This window comes from Trypanosoma theileri (genome assembly GCF_002087225.1).
Source record: "Trypanosoma theileri isolate Edinburgh chromosome Unknown TM35_Tth_33_V1, whole genome shotgun sequence".
NCBI lineage: Eukaryota > Euglenozoa > Kinetoplastea > Trypanosomatida > Trypanosomatidae > Trypanosoma > Trypanosoma theileri.
Genome location: NW_021639875.1, coordinates 313,758 through 337,745, shown reverse-complemented (window position 1 = coordinate 337,745; position 23,988 = coordinate 313,758). Strand labels below are relative to the sequence as shown.

The 23,988-nt window shown below is 41.3% G+C and overlaps 11 protein-coding genes across 11 annotated transcripts; 6 read left to right on the top strand and 5 right to left on the bottom strand.

Moving 5' to 3' along the window:
• Positions 1–1,913: 1,913 nt before the first annotated feature.
• Positions 1,914–3,188, bottom strand: TM35_000332330 (uncharacterized protein; the record flags this gene model as incomplete). The annotated part of the gene is made up of 1 exon (XM_029028989.1): positions 1,914–3,188. One exon carries the CDS (start codon positions 3,186–3,188, stop codon positions 1,914–1,916), a length of 1,275 nt encoding a protein of 424 aa, XP_028879842.1.
• A 2,303-nt stretch (positions 3,189–5,491) lies between these two features.
• Positions 5,492–6,022, bottom strand: TM35_000332320 (uncharacterized protein; the record flags this gene model as incomplete). The annotated part of the gene is made up of 1 exon (XM_029028988.1): positions 5,492–6,022. The coding sequence occupies one exon, from the start codon at positions 6,020–6,022 to the stop codon at positions 5,492–5,494; it is 531 nt and encodes a 176-aa protein (XP_028879841.1).
• A 453-nt stretch (positions 6,023–6,475) lies between these two features.
• TM35_000332310 (uncharacterized protein) lies at positions 6,476–7,168 on the bottom strand (the record flags this gene model as incomplete). The annotated part of the gene is made up of 1 exon (XM_029028987.1): positions 6,476–7,168. The coding sequence occupies one exon, from the start codon at positions 7,166–7,168 to the stop codon at positions 6,476–6,478; it is 693 nt and encodes a 230-aa protein (XP_028879840.1).
• A 97-nt stretch (positions 7,169–7,265) lies between these two features.
• Positions 7,266–7,604, top strand: TM35_000332300 (uncharacterized protein; the record flags this gene model as incomplete). Its single annotated transcript, XM_029028986.1, has 1 exon — positions 7,266–7,604. The coding sequence occupies one exon, from the start codon at positions 7,266–7,268 to the stop codon at positions 7,602–7,604; it is 339 nt and encodes a 112-aa protein (XP_028879839.1).
• A 3,218-nt stretch (positions 7,605–10,822) lies between these two features.
• TM35_000332290 (uncharacterized protein) lies at positions 10,823–11,179 on the top strand (the record flags this gene model as incomplete). Its single annotated transcript, XM_029028985.1, has 1 exon — positions 10,823–11,179. One exon carries the CDS (start codon positions 10,823–10,825, stop codon positions 11,177–11,179), a length of 357 nt encoding a protein of 118 aa, XP_028879838.1.
• Positions 11,180–12,271: 1,092 nt separating this feature from the next.
• On the bottom strand, positions 12,272–12,622 carry TM35_000332280 (uncharacterized protein; the record flags this gene model as incomplete). Its single annotated transcript, XM_029028984.1, has 1 exon — positions 12,272–12,622. The coding sequence occupies one exon, from the start codon at positions 12,620–12,622 to the stop codon at positions 12,272–12,274; it is 351 nt and encodes a 116-aa protein (XP_028879837.1).
• Positions 12,623–16,730: 4,108 nt separating this feature from the next.
• Positions 16,731–17,036, bottom strand: TM35_000332270 (uncharacterized protein; the record flags this gene model as incomplete). Its single annotated transcript, XM_029028983.1, has 1 exon — positions 16,731–17,036. One exon carries the CDS (start codon positions 17,034–17,036, stop codon positions 16,731–16,733), a length of 306 nt encoding a protein of 101 aa, XP_028879836.1.
• An 887-nt stretch (positions 17,037–17,923) lies between these two features.
• Positions 17,924–18,928, top strand: TM35_000332260 (putative cyclin; the record flags this gene model as incomplete). Its single annotated transcript, XM_029028982.1, has 1 exon — positions 17,924–18,928. One exon carries the CDS (start codon positions 17,924–17,926, stop codon positions 18,926–18,928), a length of 1,005 nt encoding a protein of 334 aa, XP_028879835.1.
• Positions 18,929–19,333: 405 nt separating this feature from the next.
• Positions 19,334–21,685, top strand: TM35_000332250 (protein associated with the ribbon compartment of flagellar microtubule; the record flags this gene model as incomplete). The annotated part of the gene is made up of 1 exon (XM_029028981.1): positions 19,334–21,685. One exon carries the CDS (start codon positions 19,334–19,336, stop codon positions 21,683–21,685), a length of 2,352 nt encoding a protein of 783 aa, XP_028879834.1.
• Positions 21,686–22,069: 384 nt separating this feature from the next.
• TM35_000332240 (putative peptide chain release factor 1) lies at positions 22,070–23,413 on the top strand (the record flags this gene model as incomplete). Its single annotated transcript, XM_029028980.1, has 1 exon — positions 22,070–23,413. One exon carries the CDS (start codon positions 22,070–22,072, stop codon positions 23,411–23,413), a length of 1,344 nt encoding a protein of 447 aa, XP_028879833.1.
• Positions 23,414–23,670: 257 nt separating this feature from the next.
• Positions 23,671–23,988, top strand: TM35_000332230 (putative C-14 sterol reductase; the record flags this gene model as incomplete). The annotated part of the gene is made up of 1 exon (XM_029028979.1): positions 23,671–23,988. A coding segment is annotated over one exon (318 nt), but the record flags the coding sequence as incomplete, so codon positions are not given.

The following is a 23,988-nucleotide window of genomic DNA, read 5'->3' as shown; positions in this document are numbered from 1 at the left end:
CTGGCTTAGAGGCGTTCAGCCGAGAACCACCGCGCGATGGCGTCGGAGCACTTGCCGTTCGACAAACTCCAGAAACCAGAGGCACGGCATGGGAGTTCCTCTCGTACTACCCCATACACTTCCCTCACGATACCTGCGAGATCCCTTCACAATCTCACACTAGTACACATGTATAAATTATGTGAACCAAATTATAAAGTGATGACAGTACCAAGTACATGCCACCGACCAGCCACTCCAGAGCCAGACTCGAGTGAAACTCAACAGGATCTCCCCTCTCCCTGCCCAGCCCTTCAAGTCCGTTCCCCTTGACTGTCGTTTCGCTAGATAGTAACTCGAGAGAGAGGGAATCTCATTAATCCATTCATGTGCGAACCCAATCGCACCACATGGCAATGGTCTAGCGTAAAGAAACCACACCCCCACAGACACCGCAGTGGAGTGGTCCAGCAACACAAAGTGTCCTCCCCACTCACAGTGCACACACACACAATGACAGTCTCATATGCCCATATCAGAGAGGCACCACGACATTCCCCAAAATGTACACGGAGTCACACGCCTACAGAGAGGAGAAGAAAAAACACAAGAGAAGAAAAATAACAACAACAGGATACCAACAGCACACAAAGCACACCAATCACAGGTGACACTCCCATCAGAGAAAAACATTCACCCACACCAGCACATCAACTCAACCCAAAAAAAGAAAACACAGACCCATTACGTAAAGCCGAAGCGGAACAGTCTCGGTCCATCTCCCCGCAGGCTACAGTCACTCAAGCAAGCCACACAACAAACAACACAAGAGCACAAATATGTTCGTGATAACGCTGTGAGTGACACCACCGAGAGAGAAGGTGAGAACAAAGAAATGTGTTTTCATTACGTGGGCAGTGTGAGTAGCAACCCAAACACACAAAGGAACACACAACAGAGGGGCACACTCAAACACCCACAACCCATCAATCTTTATACCAAAATAAAAACGCAAAAAAAAAGAGTGACTGCGTGAGGCAGACACAATAATAGGGCAAAGATGTAAAAGGAAAAGAAATTCATTACTTAATGTGACTGCGATGCCTGGACACAGTCCAATCCACTCCAAGGTTAACAACGGAAAATCATTGTGTACTGAACGTGCTGTGCCCATATCTTTATTCTTGATGTCCGTGCAGCAGTTTGTATATAATGAAAAAAAAAGAATCATTCCATAAAAACGAACACACAAGATACACAAGGTGTATCGGAAACGCAAAAGAGAAACACACAGCTGCACATAACGTGCAATGAAATTATAATGAAACACACACAAGAGAAAAATGAAAACAAAACAAAAAGAAAGCCGTGATCATCATGTGAATATGTTCAGGAGGTAAGCAACACAATTCCCTGCAGTGTGTGTGTGTGTGTCTTTCGTACAGGGCGAGCAATGGGAATGATGCACACATGATGACAGTCCACACACACACACAGAGAGAAGGAAGGTTGGTAGTGTGCGTGTTTGTGTGCCTTGAACCTCCTGCCATTCTTCACATTTCAGTCACAGCAATTAAAACACATCGGGATTGTATACCATTCCCATGGGTGAAAGCAATAGTTAGTAATATCACGGAACACACACACATCACCAGGAGGGCACAGTAAATGGCGGCAAAACAGAGCCCAGATAATAATGCGAATAAACAAAGAGGACACTCCCCTCACAAAATGATGGTTTGTCAAGTGATATGAGTGCCATAGGGAGTCCAATAGATGTGTTCAGTAAAAAATGCAAACAAGAGATTTATCGTGCTGGAAAAGAGAAAAAAAGAAAAAAGCATTAAAATCCAATAAAAAGAACAACGCCTTACAATGCATCCATATCCACTCAAACAAAGGTTAACTGTGCAACTGTGTCATGGGAACACCGATCAGCAAACGAGAGTGCAACCCAACACACACAAGAGAACAAGGAGCAATAAGGGACTGTGCACCAATGCAGGACTACTGCTGCCGTCTTTCTTCTTTTTGGCATTTTTCGCCAATTCCGCTTCCCTTGCCTTTCTTGCTTTTTCTTCCTCTGCGAGCTTCTCTTGTTTCTTTCTTTCTTCCTCTGCTAATTTCTCTGCCGTCGCCCTTTCCTGCCTTGCCCTCTCTTCCCTCGCCTTTTTCCCCAGTGCCTCCCTCTCCAGTCTCGCCTTCTCTTCTTCGGCCAGTCTCTCTTCTTCCTTCCGCCTAATCTCGGCCTGTTTCATTTCCTCAAAAGCTTTCTTTTCTTCAATTTTTTTCTGTTTCAAATTCTGTTTTTCCTCCTCCAACACCCGATTCAATTCCTTCGCAATTTCGCTGATCTTCTCTTTCTCCGGGTGCTCCCGAATGCGTGCACCGGTGACGGGACTCGCTCCGACATTCGAACCCACCGTTTCCCCCCACCTTGGCTCTTTCGTCTCGTTTTTCTTGTTTTCATCCGGAATCAATGATGGGTTCTTGTTCGGGATCTGCCCCTCCTTTTTCACTTGCATCGCGGTGTCCTTCTCTCCCCTTAAACTTTCCACTTTAACATCATATTCCCCCCCTGCATCAGGGACCTTGACCTTCCCCTTTGCCTTCTCGAACCGTTCCACCGCCGCTTCCGCCGCGGTCACCGCCGTGACCAAACTTTGCGCCACTTCGTTCGAGATGCCTCTACTGCGTTTTAAGGCGAACGTAAGGTTTTGTACGAGCATATCCACCTCTGCTTCCTTGGCTCTGGTCCTGTTAATAAGATCCCTCCATTCGAGCAACTTAAAGACACTGTTTTTCTCCTCGAGATCATCCGTATAAAACTTTAGTGCCTCCTTCTTCTTCTCCGATCTCAGTTCCTCCAAATTGCCAAGAAAAACCGTACAACCAACCAACACCCTCGCTTCATCACGTGCTTCTCGTGCCTTGTCAATGGCTTCCTTGCTTTTCTGCACTTCTGTGGTCATCACATCCACGTGTTTACGCAGCTCACGTTCAATCTTTTCACGCGAAACACTTTCAACACTCTTATTCAGTTTTTTTACGAGATCCATCGTCGTGTCGGCACCTTGTTTCAAACCGTCGGCAACTTTCCTGACCTTCGTGGCTATTTCCGCGTACTTCTTATTATTGTCGTCCCCAACTCTCTGACACGTTTTTGCACCCGGATATTGTACATCCACTTCCTTCAACCAATCCTCCATTTTTTTCGCATGTTTTTCACCTTCCTTTCTTTTTTCCTCGCTGTCGTCGGCGAAAACCATACACAAAAAGCAGTGCAGAAGCACCAACAGGTACACCACACGACGCAGTTGGACGAACATCGTTGTCATGATTGTAACTGTGGGTTGCTTGTATCCGTGGTAACAAGGAAGAAGAGGAAAAGGAGAAACGAGTCGCACATTTAACACACACGGCAGTGGGTACACAGCAACACAACGAAGGAGAGTGAAAGAGAATACGCATCACAACAGCAATCAAACACAACCCAATGAGGGGAACAACAGTAAACCACTCACCCAATAAAACACACCCAGAGTTACACAGGTACTGAAACAACACCTTGAATTTAGAAGAAGTGGAAAACAAATGGCATCAAAACAATATTAAATAAACGTCTCTACACACACACCCCAATATCTTACTCGGTATTCATACACACAAAGTGTGTCTGTATTCCCATTAAAATAAAACCATTACCAGGCAGTTTGAACACCAAAACACAGTGTACGCTTGACGACAACATACAAAAACAACACCACAAATCATCAGCAAAACAAAGAGACTGTACAATAATCAACACACCTCCAAACGGAAAAAAAGCAAAGAAACCAATGCATCACCATAATATTTACACCAACACCACAATTGGAATCTAAAACCCACTCACCCACAACCATAACAAAAATGACTGCATACATCACTGTAATAACATGCCACTCTTTACAAACAGAGGCAACACACAATTACTCTCTCTCTCACACATATTACCTCTTTATTTATCCTTATTATTATTATTATTTTATTTTTCCTTCAGAATGCCGGTTCACCTCTTCTTCTCCCAAAGCAATATCTACAAAAAAAAAACACCCAACCAAAAACACACGTCCTTCACTCCATGGTGTGTATTAGGAGGGTACAATCAAACATATCCCCCCACCCCAAAAGGACCCCCCACCACACAACACTCCACCACGTTTTTCCTTCTGCTCTTCGTGTTTTTTATGGATATTACTCCAATGGAACGGGTATCAACCGTACACCGTAGAGCACCTTAATTGCCGACTTAAGAGTGGCTCCGAAGAGGAAGATCCCTTTATTTTATAGGATCCTAAAGCTCTTGTAATATGATTTTTGGTTGTAGCCCGTTCCCAAACGAGAGAACCAGTCTACGAGAAATCCGATCGAGTAAACCCTACCAGATCTCTCTACTCTCACTTTTCTTACCCAGAACCCATCCTCAAGTCTCCTTTTTGTTATTATTTTTGTTATTTTTTTTTGTTATAGATTGGCCTCAATGAACTCCTATTTATTTTGTTGCTTGTTGGGTCGGCGGCAGGCGTCTTGAGCGTACTCTTCTATCAAGGTTTCCATGATCGTTCTCGTCGCTGATTTTAAGGAGTGGGGAGGCCTTAGAGAGGGGGAGGTAGGCTGCGTAGGGTTTCTCTTGGGTGTGAAGACTGTGGCATAGCGTAGTTCCGCTCCACCACAATAAGGAACTGTGCTAACCGCTTAGAAAAACACAGTTCTATCAGAGCTACATCAACTATAGCAAATTGAACTCGCAGTGGATGAAGAGTGGGCCAACTCCAAAGATGCAGAGCTGTTTCTTCACATTCGTCACGTTGGCTAGTGTGCACGCGAGTAGGATGATACCCGTGACGTGACATTCAGTGTAGAGTTAGGCCTGATTTACTCATACACAATGACGACCACATGAGGGACAGGCGAATGCCGGAAGGTCCCTTGTTTTCGTTGTTTTGTATCGTGTAGTGGTGTTGTTCTTTGTTCATTATGCCGCGTGCCACCGAGTAAAAGGTGCGATTGAATGGCCACACCATGTCACGAGGGGAACGGGGAAGGGTCATCTTTGCGGAATACCTTTCAAACCCATCTTTGCCAGCGTTGAAGTGGGGAAAGCAAGAGTTTTCAACTATTCCCAAAACCCCATTACAAGGAAGAAAAATCTAAACCTTGCCTTTCCCACATGAGCAATGAAACAGTGAGAAGAAATGAAGAACAATATAATAATTTATTCTCATGAACCCCAACTTTTCCGTGCAAATTATATTTGTATCACGATATTTTTTACGCGAAGGTTTTTTCCCTAATAAATTCTAGAACTGACGAAAATGGAAGTGCTGAGAAACCCATTTATCCCGCCTCCTGCCTTCCCCATCGCAAGTTGCACCCCTTCGTTACGTCTAAATATTGAATGTTTTTTTTCCCTAGATATGCCGTCTGCGGGGCTTCCTCGGACGCGGCGAAACTTCGAGTAGATCGCATTTCATGTGAGCGCAAAACTCTCTATGGCACCGGCTTCCGCCACTAACGCTGGTGAATATGTGTTTCGTTCTTGCATAATGTACATCATCGCCGTTGCTCTGCGCTTGCGAATATCGAAAGGGCTGTCACGTTGCGTTTTAAAACCAAGAAAAGCGAGATTAACTGCACGCATCTTTGCTTCCGATATCATGTGAGGTGCGAATGCTCCCACACACCGCCTGCGGCCAGCACTTCCCCTGAATCCCTGAATGACAAAGCCCCCAATTCGTACATGGAGGCGTCTGTTACCAGCCTTGCGGTGGATGGTAACCGCCGCGGTGGGTGAACGGGCCCGTTCGTCAGAAATGTTTGGGCCAACTTTGCCCAATGACCCTGGCATTAGATTGTAACTTTGCTGGCCTTGGGGCCGCAATAAACCCCGATTTAAACGAGACAAACGCCACCGCACTATTTTTAAGAAGAAATAGTAAGGGAAAAGGGATTCACCCCGCACTCCCGTTGCGCACATCGCGTGTGAAACTTTACTTTCCATTTCTTCAACCGCGGTGTATTCCAATAGTGGTGCTTGACCAACCTCTTTATTCTCTTTTTCCTTAAAGAAACCGTGTTTTTCTTGTGGTTGAAGCGCATTTCTATGAAAACATATTCCTTTGCTTGAAGGTGTTGCTCCCCAATAGTGGCCCCACGGCTTTGCATGTTATGCGCGATTTGTTGCCCCAAGCTTCCACCTTTTCGTGTGGACCACTAATTCTTATTCTGATATCATAAATCCAAACGTGTACGTTTAACTCCTTGGCCGACGCGCGCATAGGCAATGCCAATAAAGGATCGCCAGTCAAACTCTTGTAATGGTATTTGAAATCTCGGTACCGCATTTATAGCCCTTAGGAAGGCGAGTGAACCCAACGAGTTCCCCTGATTCCGTGAGGCAACGGTATCCTCCCCGGATATCGACTGGTAGGGCCGTCTGGAAAAAATGATGTCTCTAAATCAAATAACGTTGCGGTTTTGTCGCATACTGCGCCCTGGCACCGGGAAACGTGGCATAAAGAAACATCGGCCTCGTATTCATCCTGGGCCTTCTTTCCCTCACCCACGCAATGGATCGCCTTCTCTGCCCTGACAGTTTCCCCTGCGCCACCTTAAACGGGACCATTGGATTCACGTTCCTTGAAATGCGTTTCGCGTTTCCATGCATTATATTCCACGCCTCGGCCCTACGGCCCCCTGGCGCTGCAGTTTGGCCGTTTTCCGATCCATCTGGTGGGCAGTGTTCCTTCGTCCGTTTGTTGCAATGGTAATCGTTCTTCTTCTTTCGCCGCCGCCAAAATTCGATTCGATTTCTGTGGCATGCTGTCTCCTTTAAAAAGGATGCCAAAATCTCGTTTTGCGCATTCTGGTGAGGTCCATTTTTCCGCTGCCAATTTTTCCAAATGTCTTGCATCAATGATCTTAGGTGGGCGGGGTTGTTGGGTGTTTCGGCCCTATAGCCTAGATATCGCGCCGCGCTTCGCGGGAGTTCCATGGGATCCGCGTGTTTCCCCTGCCGTGTTCGCAATCGTGGGTTGGGATCGTGTTCTTTTTTTTTTTTTTTTGGCTTGCGAGGTTCTTTTAGCAAAGCGACGTGGCGCGTAGAGCTATAATGCCCAATACGGCCACAACTGAAACAGCGTGCCATGCTGGATGGTGGTGGTGCTGGATTTTTCTTCTGACACTTCGTGGTGGCCTGTATGAAAGGATTATCCTGTTTTTTGAGGCCCAACGATGGCCCCCGAATGTCCCGCATCCTCGCCCCCGGAAGGCCCTCAACCGTTCTATTGCCCGTGCTTTTGCGCAAAGCCATCGTCCCATTTGAACCCGTTGCGCCGCCACCCCTTCACTACGAACAAGGCGCGTCCATTGCAGAAAATCGCCCCATGCCTCGCCATAATCTGGGGAAGGGTTCGCCGGCATGGGAAAAACTTTTCCCGGCATGCGGTCGCCAATTGGTTGGGCGATACCCCCCTCAAATAATCCATTATTCCTTCAAAAGTGCGATTCACTCCTCTGGCCTGACGCCGCCGTTCCTTGCTGGCAGCCGGGGCCCCTGTGTTCCCCTGAAATCCCAATTTTAGGCAATTCCTAGTGCGCCATTGGTGCCCTATCCCATTTCCATGGGCTTTGTGATAAATCAATGGTTTTGTTGAAGGTGTTATGGGCGTTCCGGCATTTGTCTTCCGCCGCGCTTGTATTGGGATGCTCCTGCGCTATTTGTTGCAGCAATTTCACCGCCTGAATCTCTCTTTGAACGAGTTGCTGTAGTGCTGCCGCTGGTTGTGTTTGCTTTTCTCCCAGTTGCTTCTGAGTCGACCGCAATTGTGGACGCATTTCTCTCATTTGTGTTGTTGACCCTGTGGTTTAATGGCAAATTTGTGTCATTTGTCTTTGCATCTCCTGGACCTTTACCTTTGCGTTTGGCTGTGCCTTAAAACTGTCGTCCCCCAATTGCGTTCCTACACGTTGCTTCTGGTGGTATAATGGTGATTCTTTTTCTTCCAATGCCTCCCATTCTGCAATGAACCGTAAATGTAGTTCCAAAAAGGCATGTGGAAAAGCCGCATCTCTTGGCATAGCGAAACTCATCATGGAATGGCGCGGGCCTCCAAATTCATGGATGTATTTGGCTCCATTTTTACCATCAGTATGTCGTTTTCGAGTGTAAACAAATCATCCATGTGATAACTTTAATGCAGAGCTTTCTCTGGACGAAATTCAAATGCAAAAGCCGTAGGGACGTCATGGGTCACAAAAACTGCGAACGCCTACGTACTGGCCAACCGCGCTTTTCTTAAGACAGACGGATCATACATATCATTTTCATTATTTATAAGCTTACTTTTTTTCAGAAAAATACGTTTGAGAGAGTGTCGAGATGAAAAAGAATAATCATATTGCAGAAGTTTAAGTCTATACACCATTTGATCCCTATTAACGTAATACTCGATCATTCTTTTCAGAAGCTGAGAAAAAAAAGACTTTTGGAAAGAAAAGGAGAAAACGCCTCATCCGAACGACCCTTGACAGACTAAAACGCCCAAGGGAAATGCAGTCACTTTCAATCCGCACGAGCGAAGCAGAAAAAAAACACCAGCATCATGCCAAAATTAATTTCACTTATAATCCTTCTCGTTTTGTGGTTGCCTGGCTATTGTCGCCTAAATGGGTTTAACTATTTCTCCGTGAACAAAACCCCATTGGGGAGAGGATGGTCTAATCCATTCCCCGCGCTTCCTTAAGAAGAAAGGAAAAACGCACTTCCCAACGGCGGGACCCACGATGACTCTACAAACTGTTGCTGCGGTGTTGCCCGCAAACTGGTTTCAGAAGAGTTTATTCTTTTGTTTTTGCACAAACAAAATGATGGGAAAATGAAAACTCGTATCACGAAAGGGAAATCGCGACATCGGAACCTTTTGCCTCCGACGGTTAAAGAACGTCAGGCGTGAAAAAAAAAGTTGCAAACACCCCACATGCCAAGAAAAAAAAATTTTTTTTTTTTTTTCCTTTGATTGGATTGCGCGCCAAGTTAGCCAAAATGTGCGCCAGAAAGGCCAATATCACCAAAGAAGGGGCGCCAACAACAACAGACAGAAAGCCCGGCGCTTAAAAAAAAAAAAGATACAAAACAAAGACGGAACCGGAAAACAATACCACCATTTCACCAAAAGAAATTGGAGAAAAAAAGGAGAAACATGCCCCACCAGAAGGATAATGGCGGACTTTTGTGGCCCAGACCCGAGGCGACACATCACATGAGCGCAGAGGATTTTTACGTAACCCATTTAGTTACTGACATTGCTCGAGAAGTGCTGTGAAAGCCGACGCCTTTGATGCAATTACAATGCGCTAAACAGTTGCCTCTGCCCAAAAAAAGGAGAATGAAGAAAGAGCATATTGTGCCCAAGAATTAAAATAGATAACGAGATGCACGCGCCTGCAATTAATTTCTTATAACTTCAACATATTAGGTTTATTCATTTTTAAATTTTTATTTATTTTTTGCTTTAGGTTGGTTTCTTGATTTCCCTCCCCATTGATTCCCACCAATATTGGCTGGGAATGGGAGAATGCGGCTCAGCAGTTAACCACTGGTAGTTTCCATAAAGTTTCAGGAATCGTACCCCAATCCAGCAAACGCAATTATATCTTGATAAGGGAATTGGAATTTTTTCTTTTACGCCGCTCCCAGTAAAAAAATGGAAAAACTTAAGGAACATCACAAAGAAAAATTAGATATTGCCCCTTTTAAATGCGCTCTATACCTAAATACTTTATTTCCTTGATCCTATTACTCCCATTTCAGAGCAACAACCCGCGATACACCAGGCGGTGGTTAAAACCATTTCAGTTCTTTAAGGCATTGATGGCAAGCACCTTCCGCCGGTCGATAACTCATAAAAAACGACGGCCAAAAACACGAAAATTCAAAGATTATTGAAAGATACCTTTTTAACTATCTTTTGGCGCTCGGTTGGAATCAATTCTTTTTCTTTGGGAAGTGCAAACACTTACTGCAGATTTTCACTATAAAAATACACTGGAAATGGCCATAATGTGCAAAGTGCTTTTCAAATACCTTTTTTTTTACTTTTTTTTATGGTTTAGATTGCTCTGTGTAAAGGGCAATGGTGCGCAAACAATATCTATGAGTTCACAGGGCGTTAGCAATTTTGCAACGTCCTACCATTGTTCAGGCTGGGGATGCCATAATGTCAGAGTTTTCCTTCTGGCTAAAACTTCCCTGAGATACAATGGCCATACGGAAACTCTCTTGTAAATCTTCTTTCCATCTTGTAGTTTAAATCACTTCTTTGGTTATCATATTATTTTATATTTCACTGATATGATCCCTTCAGCGATTACCTAATCACAGAAGATGTGCTTCAGGAAATGCTTTGTGGTTGGTATAATTCTTTATTTTTCTATCCCAAACACTTTGGTTTATACACATTTTGAGTATTAAATTATTGTTTCACTTCTTTTATCCCACTTACTGATGTTATCGCAGAAACTCTTGTTACACATTGACGGTCTATCTTTTTTTTTTCTTTTTGCATCTAATAAGTCGAAAGATTAATTGACAAAACCCTTATAAGGGCCGGCGATTCGCTTCTCTGCCAAAAACCCTTCTGGACCACAGTGGTGGCCCACTGAACTTTAAAGGGGAATTAAATACTTAAAATTATTCCTTGAAACACTTTTTCCGCTTAACTTCGTTAAGGATCTATAACGGTGGGGTTTTGTAGGAAATTAGGTGTAATATTTTCAGGTTTCCCCAAAACTTCACAGATTTATGGAGACTCTTACTTCTAGAATGCGCCTGCGTTTCCGCACGTTATGGTTGAAATTGTTCGGTTCGCGGACCACGAATTTTCAAGTTAAAGCAACGACCGAATCCTTTTTTTTTCCCCCTACTCCCCAATCGTTTTTTTTTAAGGACCGCCTCCATTTTTGGGCACAATCCAGTGGAAATACAGAAAAAGAAAAACACCACTGCGACCACTCAATTGGTGGAGATAAAATAAAGACCGATTTGGAAAAAAGAGCAGTTTCCCTTATGCATCGGGCGTGGCGCATCAGAAAGCCACGGCGGCGTTCCCCGACCCTTCCTGAAAAGCTTGGCGGTCCGCCTTTTAATTCTGAACTATAAGAAATTTTTGCTTCCTATTTGCGAAGAGTTCCTTATTGAGCTGGTCCCTTTGAAAAATAAGACGCCGCGAACGCAATGGGAACCAATCCACACTTGATAATTGGCCCATTGGTTTCTTGGAAGTTTACCTTTTTCTTCCTAAAGTGGAAAACGTTCGGTACAGCAAGTCACGGGAAAATACTTTTTAGAAAGTGTCCCAAAACAAATACAATGAAAACCATACGATTTATTGATATGTAGTTTCTTTTTTCTTTAAGTAAGGAAGTTTTTTTTTTCTACAAGGGGTTTCCGGTACCACCCATAGATTTGATAGTTAGCGAAACTCTCTTTAGGTATTTTTCCTCTAAGGTTCCAAAGAAAACATCTAATTCATAAGGCAAGAAGAACCTTTATTGGAGCTCAAAATATCTCCAATGCTGCCTTAAATTATTCTTTTCTTTTTCTTGCGTTGCATTTTTTATTCATTTTCCGTTACCGGTAAACTCCAGCCACGGCAAAGGTCGATGCCATTCTCCCCTTTGCTAGCTTATATGAATTCCGAATTTCTACAAAAAAATTGAAGTAGGGTAAGCGGCTGTTTAAAATAAGATATACCCATTTAACATCAAAAAGGCGTTTCCTCAGCATTTTGGGTATAGCTTTCTTGGGCTCAAGCAACGTCTCTGCCAATAACCTTAGAAACATCCAAATTTATGAACCATAGGTGTTGTTACATAATGTGCTGGCATTCCGCATATTTTCAAGATAAACTTTTAAAAGAAGATTTAGTTTAAAAGGCTTTGAAATCCCTTCGGCTTCCGCCATCGGCATCTCTCCCCCCTGCTTTAGCGTGGCGGGGTTAGAAAGAAGGAATTTGCAGCGAAATACATATATACCAAGGGCCGCTTCGTTAGGCGAGGTGGGGTGGCTGCGCCTGAACTCTGGATTATTGATGGCCTCTGTTCTTTAAGTCATGTGTACGTTTTAAGGCGCACAAAATCCGAACAAAGAAAGCGTACGCAACATAAGAAACATATGCGGAATGCTAAGATTTACTTTAAACCACATCAATGCCATAAACGACTGCTATATCTGGGTCTTTGATTATTACTTTTATTTTATTTTATTTTTTTTGACCCCACGGACCAAGTGCCAAAACAGCCGTTTAAGAAGTCCAAGGGTTCCAATATGCAGATCTGGGACGTTATCCTGCCAGGGTGTGGGATTCAAGGACCCGCCCCTACCCCTTTGGTACCGGTAACGCATTGCGCCGGTAAGAAAATCATATCCACTGGAGTATCTTCTTAGGACGGCTGAGGAATCATAAATCCAGACCTTTTCCCGGCATGCGGTTGCCAACGGCCAAGGGTAAAACCAGCAGACCTTTAATAACAGCAGCAAATTTATTACCAGAATAATTGTTAGCGCTTTTTTTTTCTTAACACGAAATCTTAGAAGAAACATTTACTTGGAAATTTACTTCAGTAGAGGTTATTGAACTGTATAAGGGTAGACATAGGTGCCCGCACACTGCCGGAAGGTGAAGAAAGTGAGGCGGACCAGGAAGAAAGTAATCCATTGCAAAGGTTCAGTTATCTCCAATACAGATTTAGCAAACGAAAAAGGGTCACTTAATCATGTTTCTTCTCTAAGGTTTATCGGATGCGCGCTTGAGGTATTAAGTAAACTTTTTTCACCACCATTCTAAAATGGCATATCGCCTGAGAAACGCGGCAACAGACACATTAGCAAATGGTTCACTTTCTTACCGTAGAATGATGCTTGAGTGATGTGGTTCAAAATGGGTTTGTGAATATGGGTGAAGGGAAATTTGATAAATCCAGAAAACCAGTTCAACTTGTGCGGTGTCTCTTTTTTTTTCTCTGTGTTGGATGGATGTTGTAGCTGCGCAGTTTTATTTTTGATAAGAAAAAGAGTGTATTGACAGGTTTTCGTGTCTGTGTGTAAATTATTTATTGATATCTTATAAATATATCAAGGCGACCAAACGCGCGTAGAATTAGAAATTGGACAAGCGGAGGGCGGAAAAGATTAAAAACAAGGGGAGTGATTCCGTACAGCTATTGGGGTGATTCCTAACTTAATTTTTGGGGTTAGAAGGCATAATTCCATGAACCGCCGCCCCTCGCAAAAATGACACGAACCTTACCTGCGCCATACAATGGGTGGAGAGCAAAACCACCTATCCGCCAACCCCCGCTCAGCCACCAGACTTTGGCCCACGAAGTCTCCACAAAACCTCCTCTAATGTCGGATTGGAGTTTTTGGATGTCGTTATGAAATCGATCCGGCGGTCGCCCAAAGCACTCGCACATGGGAAGCGTTATGGGAAATGACCTTTTCGGTAAAAAAAAAAACCGCGACCCACGTCACATACCAACATCCTCAAAGTGCAGAACGGTAGCGCTGTCATTTTCCGGTTTGGAGTGCCGGTCTGTGTCCGGTGCGTTTGCTTCGCCGTTTGTCTGTTGGGTGGGGAGCCCGTCGGGGAGGGTGCCGTCCAAGCGCTAAGCGGTCATCTGAACAAGCCCGATTGGCGAGATATGGGTCGGGATGGTGGCAGGAGAAAGCTCGGGATCTACGGAAAGTTTTTCAGGTGATCCCTGGCCGCAACAAGCTCCGCGATGGGGCTGGTGCTACCAATCTTTGCGCCGTTACATCAAAAATGCTAGCGGTTCTGCACAAAAAGATTTTCAAGGATTAAAAGTTGAGTCAGGTTATTTTACAGCAGGGATAATTTACTTTCGGTTGAAATAAATATAGCCGGATTGGTCTACACCCCACTTCCCCTATAAAGGGAAAAAAGAAATATCTTATTTTTTTTTATTTCTCCTTACCGCCTGTTATGTTTAAAATTTCTTCCCTTGAAAAAGGTTCCCAAACATAAATTCATTATTGATTCTAAGGAAAAGAAACTAAAGAAGGTGTCGTATTTTTGCCCACCTACCAAACGCCAAAGCCCACCATATGTCATCTCTCTACGCCTTGCGCCCCTTTTGGAAAAACCCAAAGGGTAGAGTTTATGGCTCCATGGCAACTCGTTCTGCCAAAAAAAAAAAATGAACTTCCCCAGAGCGAATTTGCAATTCCTATTGAGAAAGTAAAATATGCAAATTTTGGTATCCATTTGTTCCATAAATCTGGGCGTTGGGGCGACCCCATCGTTTCTAGCGTGATACAGCGGCCGCCGGCGCTGTTTTCAGTAGTCAAAAGGACCAATTCCTAGCAAACAAGGCGTTTCAAACCACGGCACAACCACTCAAGTACCCTACATCAGAAATAGGGAAACAGTTTGTGTAGATTCCGGACCCCGTTTTAAACCCATAGTGAAACGATTAATCTTTAGAAATTCCCTTAACCCTGTTCTATCGAGGAAACTGGCCCGGACTACTTCTGAAAAGGAGGCTTTAAAGAAGAAAACTTTCAAAACAAAAAAAAACTCTCAGCCACTGGAGAAAATTCACCTTTGGCCAAACGTAAAATGGAGTCGCACCCACTCCAGTTTTTTCTTGCAGCAGTGCAAAAAACGCCACGAAACGCCTCATCGGATACATTGGGGCCGGGTTTGGAGGGTTTAGGGCAACACTTGGCTTTTTTTTATTCTTCTCGTGGGGTAATTCGAAATTGCACAGCTTTCCAAAGCATCCTGCGGCCTTGAAAAATTAAGTGAATTTCTGCCACTTACCCTCGAGAAGAAGCAAATTCAAGGGTTTCTCTTTACCCTGCGTTGGTGGGTCAATCACCTCTGCGAAGCTTACAGTTGGCACCCAGTAGTGCAGAAAGTGTAGAACATATTCTGAAGAAATTCCATTTGACCCAGTGTGATTTCCCAGTTGTCTTCCCAAACGAAGTTTCTTTTTGTTCTTCGTGTTTTTATGGATGTTACTCCAATGGAACGGGTCATCAAGAGTAATGCATAAATATACATAAATACAATTTGTTTTTATGTTATTTTTTTACTACCGTTGGGCATGAGGAGTACACATTGGCAATGAAATTACAATGGATCTTGTAGGTGGCAGAACATGGATTTTTATTTTTTCGTCTCTCTGAGTCACCTCAGCGGCCAAATCTAATTTCCGCCACTGGAGAACATAATTGTTACTGTCTCTAGGGTCCCTGTCACTCCCATTTAGCAGCATTAACACTAAAGTGCAATATGTAAAAGAAACTGCTGCTGATTCGCACCCCAGGACCTTCTTGCATAAAGTTTTGTCCCAGTACGACGCTGTTTGCCCCGGTGCTGTATGACGTTTAGTTGCTTATGAACCCGTAAACTCTATAGAAAAGAATTTACTGACCCATGGCTTCCCTCAAAATAATAAGGGATAATGGGCATTGGCTCCAACTTTTGATGGCCAAACGTCACCTAGGGAATGCCATTCCTAAGAACGCATTTATTGAAAAAAAAAATAAAAAGAATTTGGTTTTTTTAGGGAGACCACCTCCTTCAAAAATTTAGCGGGTTGAGTTTGGTTTCTTTTGGCAAATTCAATTGCCCAACCTCGAGGCCAGAAATAAAACGAAAAAAAAAGCAGAAAAACATTGCTGGTGGTGGGGTTCGAACCCACGAAGCTTGCGCATAAGAACTTAAGTCTTACCCCTTTGACCATCTCGGGAACCCCAGCGCTCATATTTCGCTTGTTTTTCAGCCTTTATTGGGATAGAAAAAAAACTATGGGTTGGGTCCTCCTTTTTCCTAGTGGTCAAAACCATTGCCAAGACCTCAAGAGCACCAACTTTTCCTAGCCGCAAAATTCCAGCGGGGAATGGGGAACAGTTTCAGGCGTGAATTCATTTCGTTTTATGTTCCAAAGATGGCCCAAAAAAAATAATTCTTGTTTTTCAGCATCCAAACCTGACCCGAAAAAAAAATACAATGGCGATGGCGCCGCGGCAGTTTCGACGATCCATTCCGGAGGGGCGGTCAACCCCGAAGCGGGCCGATTTAATTTTATTTGCCTGGTTTCTGGAATGGTACTTCCTCTTTTCATACACCCCCCCAATGGTCTCATTAGTGTCCTGATGAACCCAAATCCTGGGAATAAACTTTACCGTTTGGTTGCTGGGTAGTTGCGCTGCGGCTGGGGCCCCCCAAAATGAGGGTTGCACTTCTCCCGAACCCTTTGCCGCTTCGAAGCGTGCGCCAAAGTAAGATTGTAAATTATCCTTTTCTCGTTTGAAGGTGTTGTTTTATTTGGACCGCATGGGTTGCGGGAAATTTGGCGCGTCATCTGCCCAAAAGGGCTGCCGTGGTGGCGCTCTGTGAGGGCACGGTTCTGGCATCAAAAGTGTGAATGCATTCTTTCGGGAACCCTTCCGACCCTCAAGAACTTTGTCTTGCAGCTGTGGTTTCCCAAAGTTCCCAGACGAGAAAGGGCCTAGGGTGGTCCTTTCCCGTCGTTTTTTGCAAGCTTAACCAAAATAACAATTTACCAAATCATATAGCATACCTTTTTTATGAGAAATAGGAAGATATTTAAAGGTACACTTATGGGTCGGCAGGCGGATAATATCTTCCCCACCTTTCTTTTATCCGGCGCCTAACTGCTTACAAACTGGGGTTTCTGCCTGGGTCCTGGGCACGTCTCTTAAGGCGGTGGTGTTGATGGACGCCGTTCAGGTTTCTATCGGGTGCGGGTGTGCTCCAAGACGGGGGCGAACGAAAGGACCCCCAAAAATAATTCCAAGCGGACGGGTGGGACCCACGAACCCGTTTTTTCCGCAGCCGCAAACCCCGAAAAGGGAACCGAAGGGAAAAAAAAAACGGATTCGGGAACGACCCCGCCGCCGAGGAAAACCGAGGGAGAGCGGCGCAATTGCGGGATCGGCGGCCCTCGAGGGGGGCGCCGCGCATTGTGGTCGGTTGGCGTGATTTTATCCCGGCGTGGGGCCGGGGAAGTGCGACGGGGAAAAGAAACAGGGGTCGTCCGATCGAGCGGTTTTCTGGAGTGTGTTTCGTGCGTTCTTTGTTGTGGTTTTTCTCTGCGGCGGCGTTCATCGTTTCCGCGGGTGAGTCATTGTTTTTTATTTATTTCGGCGGCGGGGTTGCGGATGTGGTGTTTAAATTTTTTTTTTTTATTTCGGGTGGGCTGACTCACGCGTTTCTGGTGCGTCCAGTTGGTCTTGATTGGAAAAAAAATAATTAATTGCGAGACGTGGTGAGTTGCTATTGTTCCTGTAGTTTTTTTTTTTTGATCTTGTCACACTCTTATTTATTTATTTTTTTTCTGTTTTTACCTTCATGAGAGATTTTTTTTTTTGTTTTAAGTTTTAATGAGAAGCACGGTTATTTCTTTGATATCAGCGTTTTTTTTTTGTTTTTTTTAAGCGGTATTGTTTTTGGTGGAGCGCTATTTTTCTGTTATGTGGCCTATGTAAAAGAAAAAAAAAATAGTGGAGCTGCCTTCATCAAATAATTCAGGTAATTTATCTTGGTCATGATTTCTTTTGCATTTTTTATTGATGTGATTTGGTCACGGGTACCTAAGATAATTTTATTGGAGTAGTTGTTTTCGTAAATTTCTTTTTTTTTTTTTTGCTTGATTCTGTGTGGTTTTTATAACCTTGTTTTCTATTAAGGTATATTTTTCTCTTATTTTTAGTGTTTTTTATTTTATTATTGTATGTCTCCTCCATCTTTTTACTGTGATTGAGCTGTGTTACATGTCTTTTTGTTTTTATTTCCTTGTTTTTTTTTTATTTTGATTGTAGCATTGGGGTGCTGTTAAAAGAAAAAGAAAAATGGCAGAACATCGTGTTTTTACAGATCAGACTAACCGTCTTGCCGTAACACGGAAGAGTTTGCCACCTTTGGTATCCCCAGCTTTGGGTGTAAACAAGGAAAAAGCCACAGGTGGATTAAAGGAATCTGATATTGGTCGTAGTCTTCCCCAAAAGAAGGTAATTGCAGATCTTATTTCTGTACCAGAATACAGTGCTGAGATTGGGGATTATTTCCTTGTTGCCGAAAGAAGCCATTATCGTGATCCGAGTTACATGTCTAATCAACCTGAAATAAGTGAAAGAATGAGAATGATCCTTATTGATTGGCTTGTGGATGTGGTTATAAAATTTAAGTTACATGCAGAAACTTATTATTTGGCTGTTGATATTGTAGATCGATACTTGGGGGCAAAAGAAGTTGGCAGAGCGAAACTTCAATTGGTTGGTATAACTGCTATTCTTCTTGCAGCAAAACATGAAGAAATTTGGCCACCTGGAATAAAGGATTGTGTTTTTATTTGTGCTAATACTTATACTGCACAAGAAGTTTTTGCAATGGAAAGAGATATTGCAATTACATTACGGTTTAAATTAACTGTACCTACAACATATCCTTTAGCTTGTCGATTTTTGGAATGGGAAGATAGTGATCAAATTGTCCGTGATGCGACATTTTTATTTTTGGAATCTGCTTCCCATAACTATGAAATGTTACAATATCTACCTTCCCGAGTGGCCGCTGCTTCTGTTTTTCTTGGACGTTTGATTATCGCATGGAATAACTCTACTGATCGATCCAATATTTCAATAAACAAACTTTGGGATCGGGAAATGACCCATGTTAGCCGAGGAATTACACTAGATGAAGTTACTTCCGTAGCAAGTAAGCTTTTGACCTTTACAAAGGACTTATGCACGGCTTCTTCAAAACTTCAAGCTGTTCGACGCAAATATCTTTCTCAGAAATATAACAATGTGTGTTCATTAGATTTTCCTACACCAACTTTTTTTTCTTCTTTTTAGATGGGGAACTTGTTAATTTCCTTTTTTACCCCACTCACTCAACTTCCCCCACCCCACCCCTCTTTTCAAGAATATTAGACTCACAAAGACTATCCTACTTTCAAATAAGATTTTTAGAACATCTTGACCTCTACATTTTTTTTTTTTTTATTATGTTTTTCTTTTTGTGTGAATATCTGGAATGGTTCTATAACTTACCAATACCAGGTTAAAGAAAAAGAAGAAAAAAAACTTTATGTTGATGATTTTCTTTTGTTCTGCTTTTGTGTTATTATTATTATTACTGTTAGTGTTATTATTGTTATTATTGTTATCTTTGATGTTATGTTTAATTTTTATTATTATTATTTTTTGTTTTCTTTTATGTTATATATTTGTTTTTCATTATTAAAGTACACTAGAAGAATGAAAAACAGTGTGGCTCGTACTCAGCCTGTTCGTCATTATGCTAATTTTCCTCCAGATAACAATTTACCATTGGCTATAGGGGCTAATTTTCATGATGATCCACTTTGTCGTGATACTCTACGAAAAAGTCATACATTGCTCTTACCTAAAGATGTGGATTATGCCCCTCATACTGAGTATGTTTATAATGGCGGTGATTTTACTCGAGATAGAAAAGGAATGACTAAATCTACAGCTGATGATGATGAAAGTGATGATGAAAATGTATTTGATGGATGGCTTTCTGCAAGTTTTGATGAACCAAATGCTGGAAAAGATCATATAGTTCGTTTTCTCGCATACTTTGTTGAAAATATTCCTGAAAGTCCTAATGAAACTACTATTGTAAGAAAAGTATGTATTCGTTATTATACACAAGATAATAGTATATCAGTTATTGAAGGAAAACAGGATAACAGTGGTATTGTACAATCTGTAATTTTATCACGTCGACAAGTACCTAAGAAAAGTGATGATGTTACTAATCTTGTTACTCTTGATGATTTTCATATTGGAGATTCTATAAAATTATATCAAAGAGAATATCATATTCTTGATATGGATACTAGAAGTCGATTATATTATGAAAAAATAAGAGGAGAAAAGGTTCCAGAAGCATTACCTTGGCCAATGGAATTAGATAAATTTACTACTGTTATGCAAGAACGTCTTTCAAAAAGTACTCATCGAATGGCAACTTCTGAAGATATGGATAGAAAACGAGCAATTGAACAACAACTTACAGGAATCTACACAAAACATGCAACAGAAGATATTATTGAAGCTCAAAAGTTTTTAAAACATAATATTAATGAGCATTTAACATTCCTTGCATTATGGGATGATCGAGAAAATTTAAGTGGAGATTTACGTTATTGTGCAATTCGTATTTATCTTGAAAATGATACTGTGGAAATTATGGAAAACAGACCTGAAAATTCTGGACGTGATGGTAGTATAATACTTTTACGTCGTCAACGTGTTCCTCGTCCTGGAGTAGATATTCAAAAATCTCGTTTTCAAGAACATACTTTTGGTGTAATTATGAAACGTGATTTTCTTGTTGCTGAAGATATTCAAATTGGTTCAACATATATTATTCATGGAAGACCTTATTATATTTATGATGCTGATACTTCTACTCGTGAATATATGAAGAAAGAATATGGTATTGAACTTGCTCCTGCAGTGGATATTAATCCATTTATTAAATCTGATATGAAAGAACCTGTAAGATTTTATCCTCCTCCTCCTAATGGATTTGGTAGTGAACGTGAAAAACGTGCTAACTGGGTTAGTTTAACAGCGAAACCACCAAGACAAGATCTTGCTAAATGGGAAAAAGAAAAAGGACGAGTCATGCGTTTTTTGGCAAAACTTTCAAAACCATTGGTTCCTGGAGATGAAAAAAGAGAATTTGTTATTTCTTTTCATCGTGCAACAGATGAATTGGAAATTTTTGAAAAACCAGAAAGAAATTCTGGTTTTATTGCAGGACGTTTTCTTGCAAAAGGAATTTATAGAAAAGAATTACCAAATGGTTCATCAACTCTTTACACACCAGATGATTTTGAAGTTGGCAAAGAAATTATTATAATGGAAAGACCTTTTAAATTACTTGCAATGGATGAGGAAACAAAACGAATTCTTGAAGATAAAGAAACTTCAACTAATGAAACTCGTATGAAGGAATTACTTCTTTTATTTAAACAACAAGTACATTTAAAGTTTCTTCGTGTTCATGAAGCTTATTGTTCTCTTGCTCCTGGTGGTGTACTTGGTTACCGTCAGGTTCGTGAATTTTTACGATCATGTAGTTGTACAATAACAGATGAAGAAGCCATATTATTGGTACAAAATATTGCTCCATCCAGTAAAGGTATAATTTCTTTTGAACAATTTCTAGAAGTGGTAAATGTTACTTCTTCAGGTCATATGGATGAAGCATCACTTACAACACGTTCAGTAAAATCAGTTAATATGAAAAGAGATGACACCTTACGAGCTACTGCATTAAAAGCGGAAGATCTTCGACGAAAAAGAGAACTTGAACTTGAATTACGACATAAATTAACTCAAAGAAGAGGAACTACTCAAGAACAATTTCGTCTTTTAGGTTGTCATAGCGCAACATCAAGATTAAATAGAGATGTATTTAGACGTTCACTAAATGAAATTATGCATTTTAATGTTTCTAAGAAAGATGAAGATATGTTGGTATCTATTTTATTTGATGGTCGTGAAGATGAAAACGGTGATATCACTTACAAGCAATTTCAAGAGTTTACTGATGTTGATAGAATATTGTAACCCTTAGAAAATGCTTTCTTTTAAAAGACATGTAAATAAGGTCATTTTGGCATGACATTACTGAATGTTTCTTTTTTTTTTTTTACTATTAGATGTATGGAATAAAAGAAAACAAAGAAGAAAAAAAACGAAAATAGGAAAAAAAGATTTGAGTTATTTGTATATACACACGAAAAACAAAGTAGAGGGGATTCAAAAAAGAATAATTTGGAAGTTGATCTTTTTTTGTTTTTTGTTTTCTTTTTTTTTGGAATTGTGTGAATATGATTTTTGGATCCTTTTTTCTTTTTATTTCCTTTTCCTCTTCCTTTTTTTTTTCTGTATCTTTCTTTATGTGTGTGTGTATGATGTTCGTTTTTTTTATTTCGTATTCTAGACAATAATATGCGGAATGCACCTTTCCTTCTGTTTGGTGCAGGTGGAACACAGGGAGGAGTAAAAAAAGTTACTCAAGGGACTACAATTTCTTATACAAAATGGGCTCTTGTTGATGGAGCTCGTGCTATTTTAGCTCCCATTCATCATCCACTCGTTACTGAATATTTTATTCGCCTAAACCAAAAACGTATATATCTTGAAAAATTACAAGAACAAGGAGATACAGATGTATTACGTCAATTAAAAAATAAGGTTGATGGAAAACCTTTTGATAATGTTCAGTGGAATATTCAGTACAGAGATGAACTTGATGTAGCTGAAGAGATTTCAGGTTATTTGCTAAAAATCAATGATAATATGATCTTGAAAGATCAACTTCATTCACAGAAAAGTCTAACAGAAGAAGATCGAGATCTTCTTCCTATGGTTGAAGAAGATATAAATGATCTCTTAAATCGTGTTAAAGGTATGGATGATCAAGTAAATAAGGTTATGGGAAGACGTCTTGAATCTGGTGATGCATTAGGATCATCTAGTCGCACATGGATAGTAGAAGTTTCTGGTAAAGCTGGTGGCGAAGAGGCTTCCCTATTTGCTGGAGAATTAGCTGAAATGTATAAGACCTATTCAATGGTTAAAAGAGAATGGAATATTGAGAATATTGAAGATAAAGGTGATACAGATGGTCCTTCGTCAGGTACACCAGCAGTTCCTACTACTGGAGCAAGATTTCAAGTTACAGGTGACAGTGTATATCGTAGTATGCGTCATGAAATTGGTGTTCATAAAGTACAGCGTGTTCCTATAACGGATCAAGATGGTAAAATGCAAACTTCAACAGCAGTAGTTACATTAATGCCAGTTCTTGATCCTGTATCTGTAAATGTTCATGAAGAAGACTGTAAAATAGAATTTGTAAGAGGTTCTGGCCCTGGAGGTCAAGGTATGCAAAGTAGCTCTAACGCTGTTTGTCTCACGCACAAACCTTCAGGAATTTCTGTAAAGTGTCATCAATCACGTTCTGCTCTTGGAAATAAAGAATTAGCTTTACAAACGGTAGCTCAACAACTGTTAGCAAGACGTATAAAAGATCAGAATTCTTCTCTTCATGATGCTTGGAGGAATCAATGGAGTAGTGGTGAACGATCTGATAAAATGCGAACATACAATTATCCTCAAAACCGTGTAACCGATCATCGATTAGGCAAAGACTTTCCATTACAAACCTTTATGGAAGGTGGTGGGGCTTTAAAAGAACTCCACGATGAACTAAACGCAGTGGATGATACACAACTGCTAATCACAGTCTTGCTACGGCATATAGAGGGTGAATTTGGTAGTGTTGTTTGAAGAGTTTAGATTACATATACTTTGTGAATTACCAACAAGAAAAACTGAAAGATTATTTCTTTCTTTCATATATATATGTGAATACCTGAATAACTTAATTCTTTTTTTTTGCTTTTGAGTTGATTGTATTGGCTAAAAAAAAATCTCTCTTCATCGTTTCGTTTTGTTATGCTGCCAAGGAAAAAAATAATAACAGACAAGAGAAATAATAATAATAGTAGTAGCCAAACAAAAAAGAATTTCTTTTTTTTATTGTGATGTCAAAGGATACTTTAGAGAGCGAGAAGAAAAATAAGCTTCCATTCCTTCTTGAAAAATGGCTTTCATTCGTTGATTACATGAGTGCTGATTTTCTGGGAGGACCCCGTGTTCTAAAGCTTTCTCATGTTGTTAATTTTCAAAAGGGTTCTACACTTTTGGTTTGTCTATTAATGATGAAACAGGCAAATAATTATTCTGCAACAGCAACGACCTATACAGCTCTTCATGGTGGCTATGGACTTTGTTGGTTATTAAAAGAACTTATTTTTCCTGATCCAAAATGGCAAAGATCTATTACTATTGGAAGTGTTTTT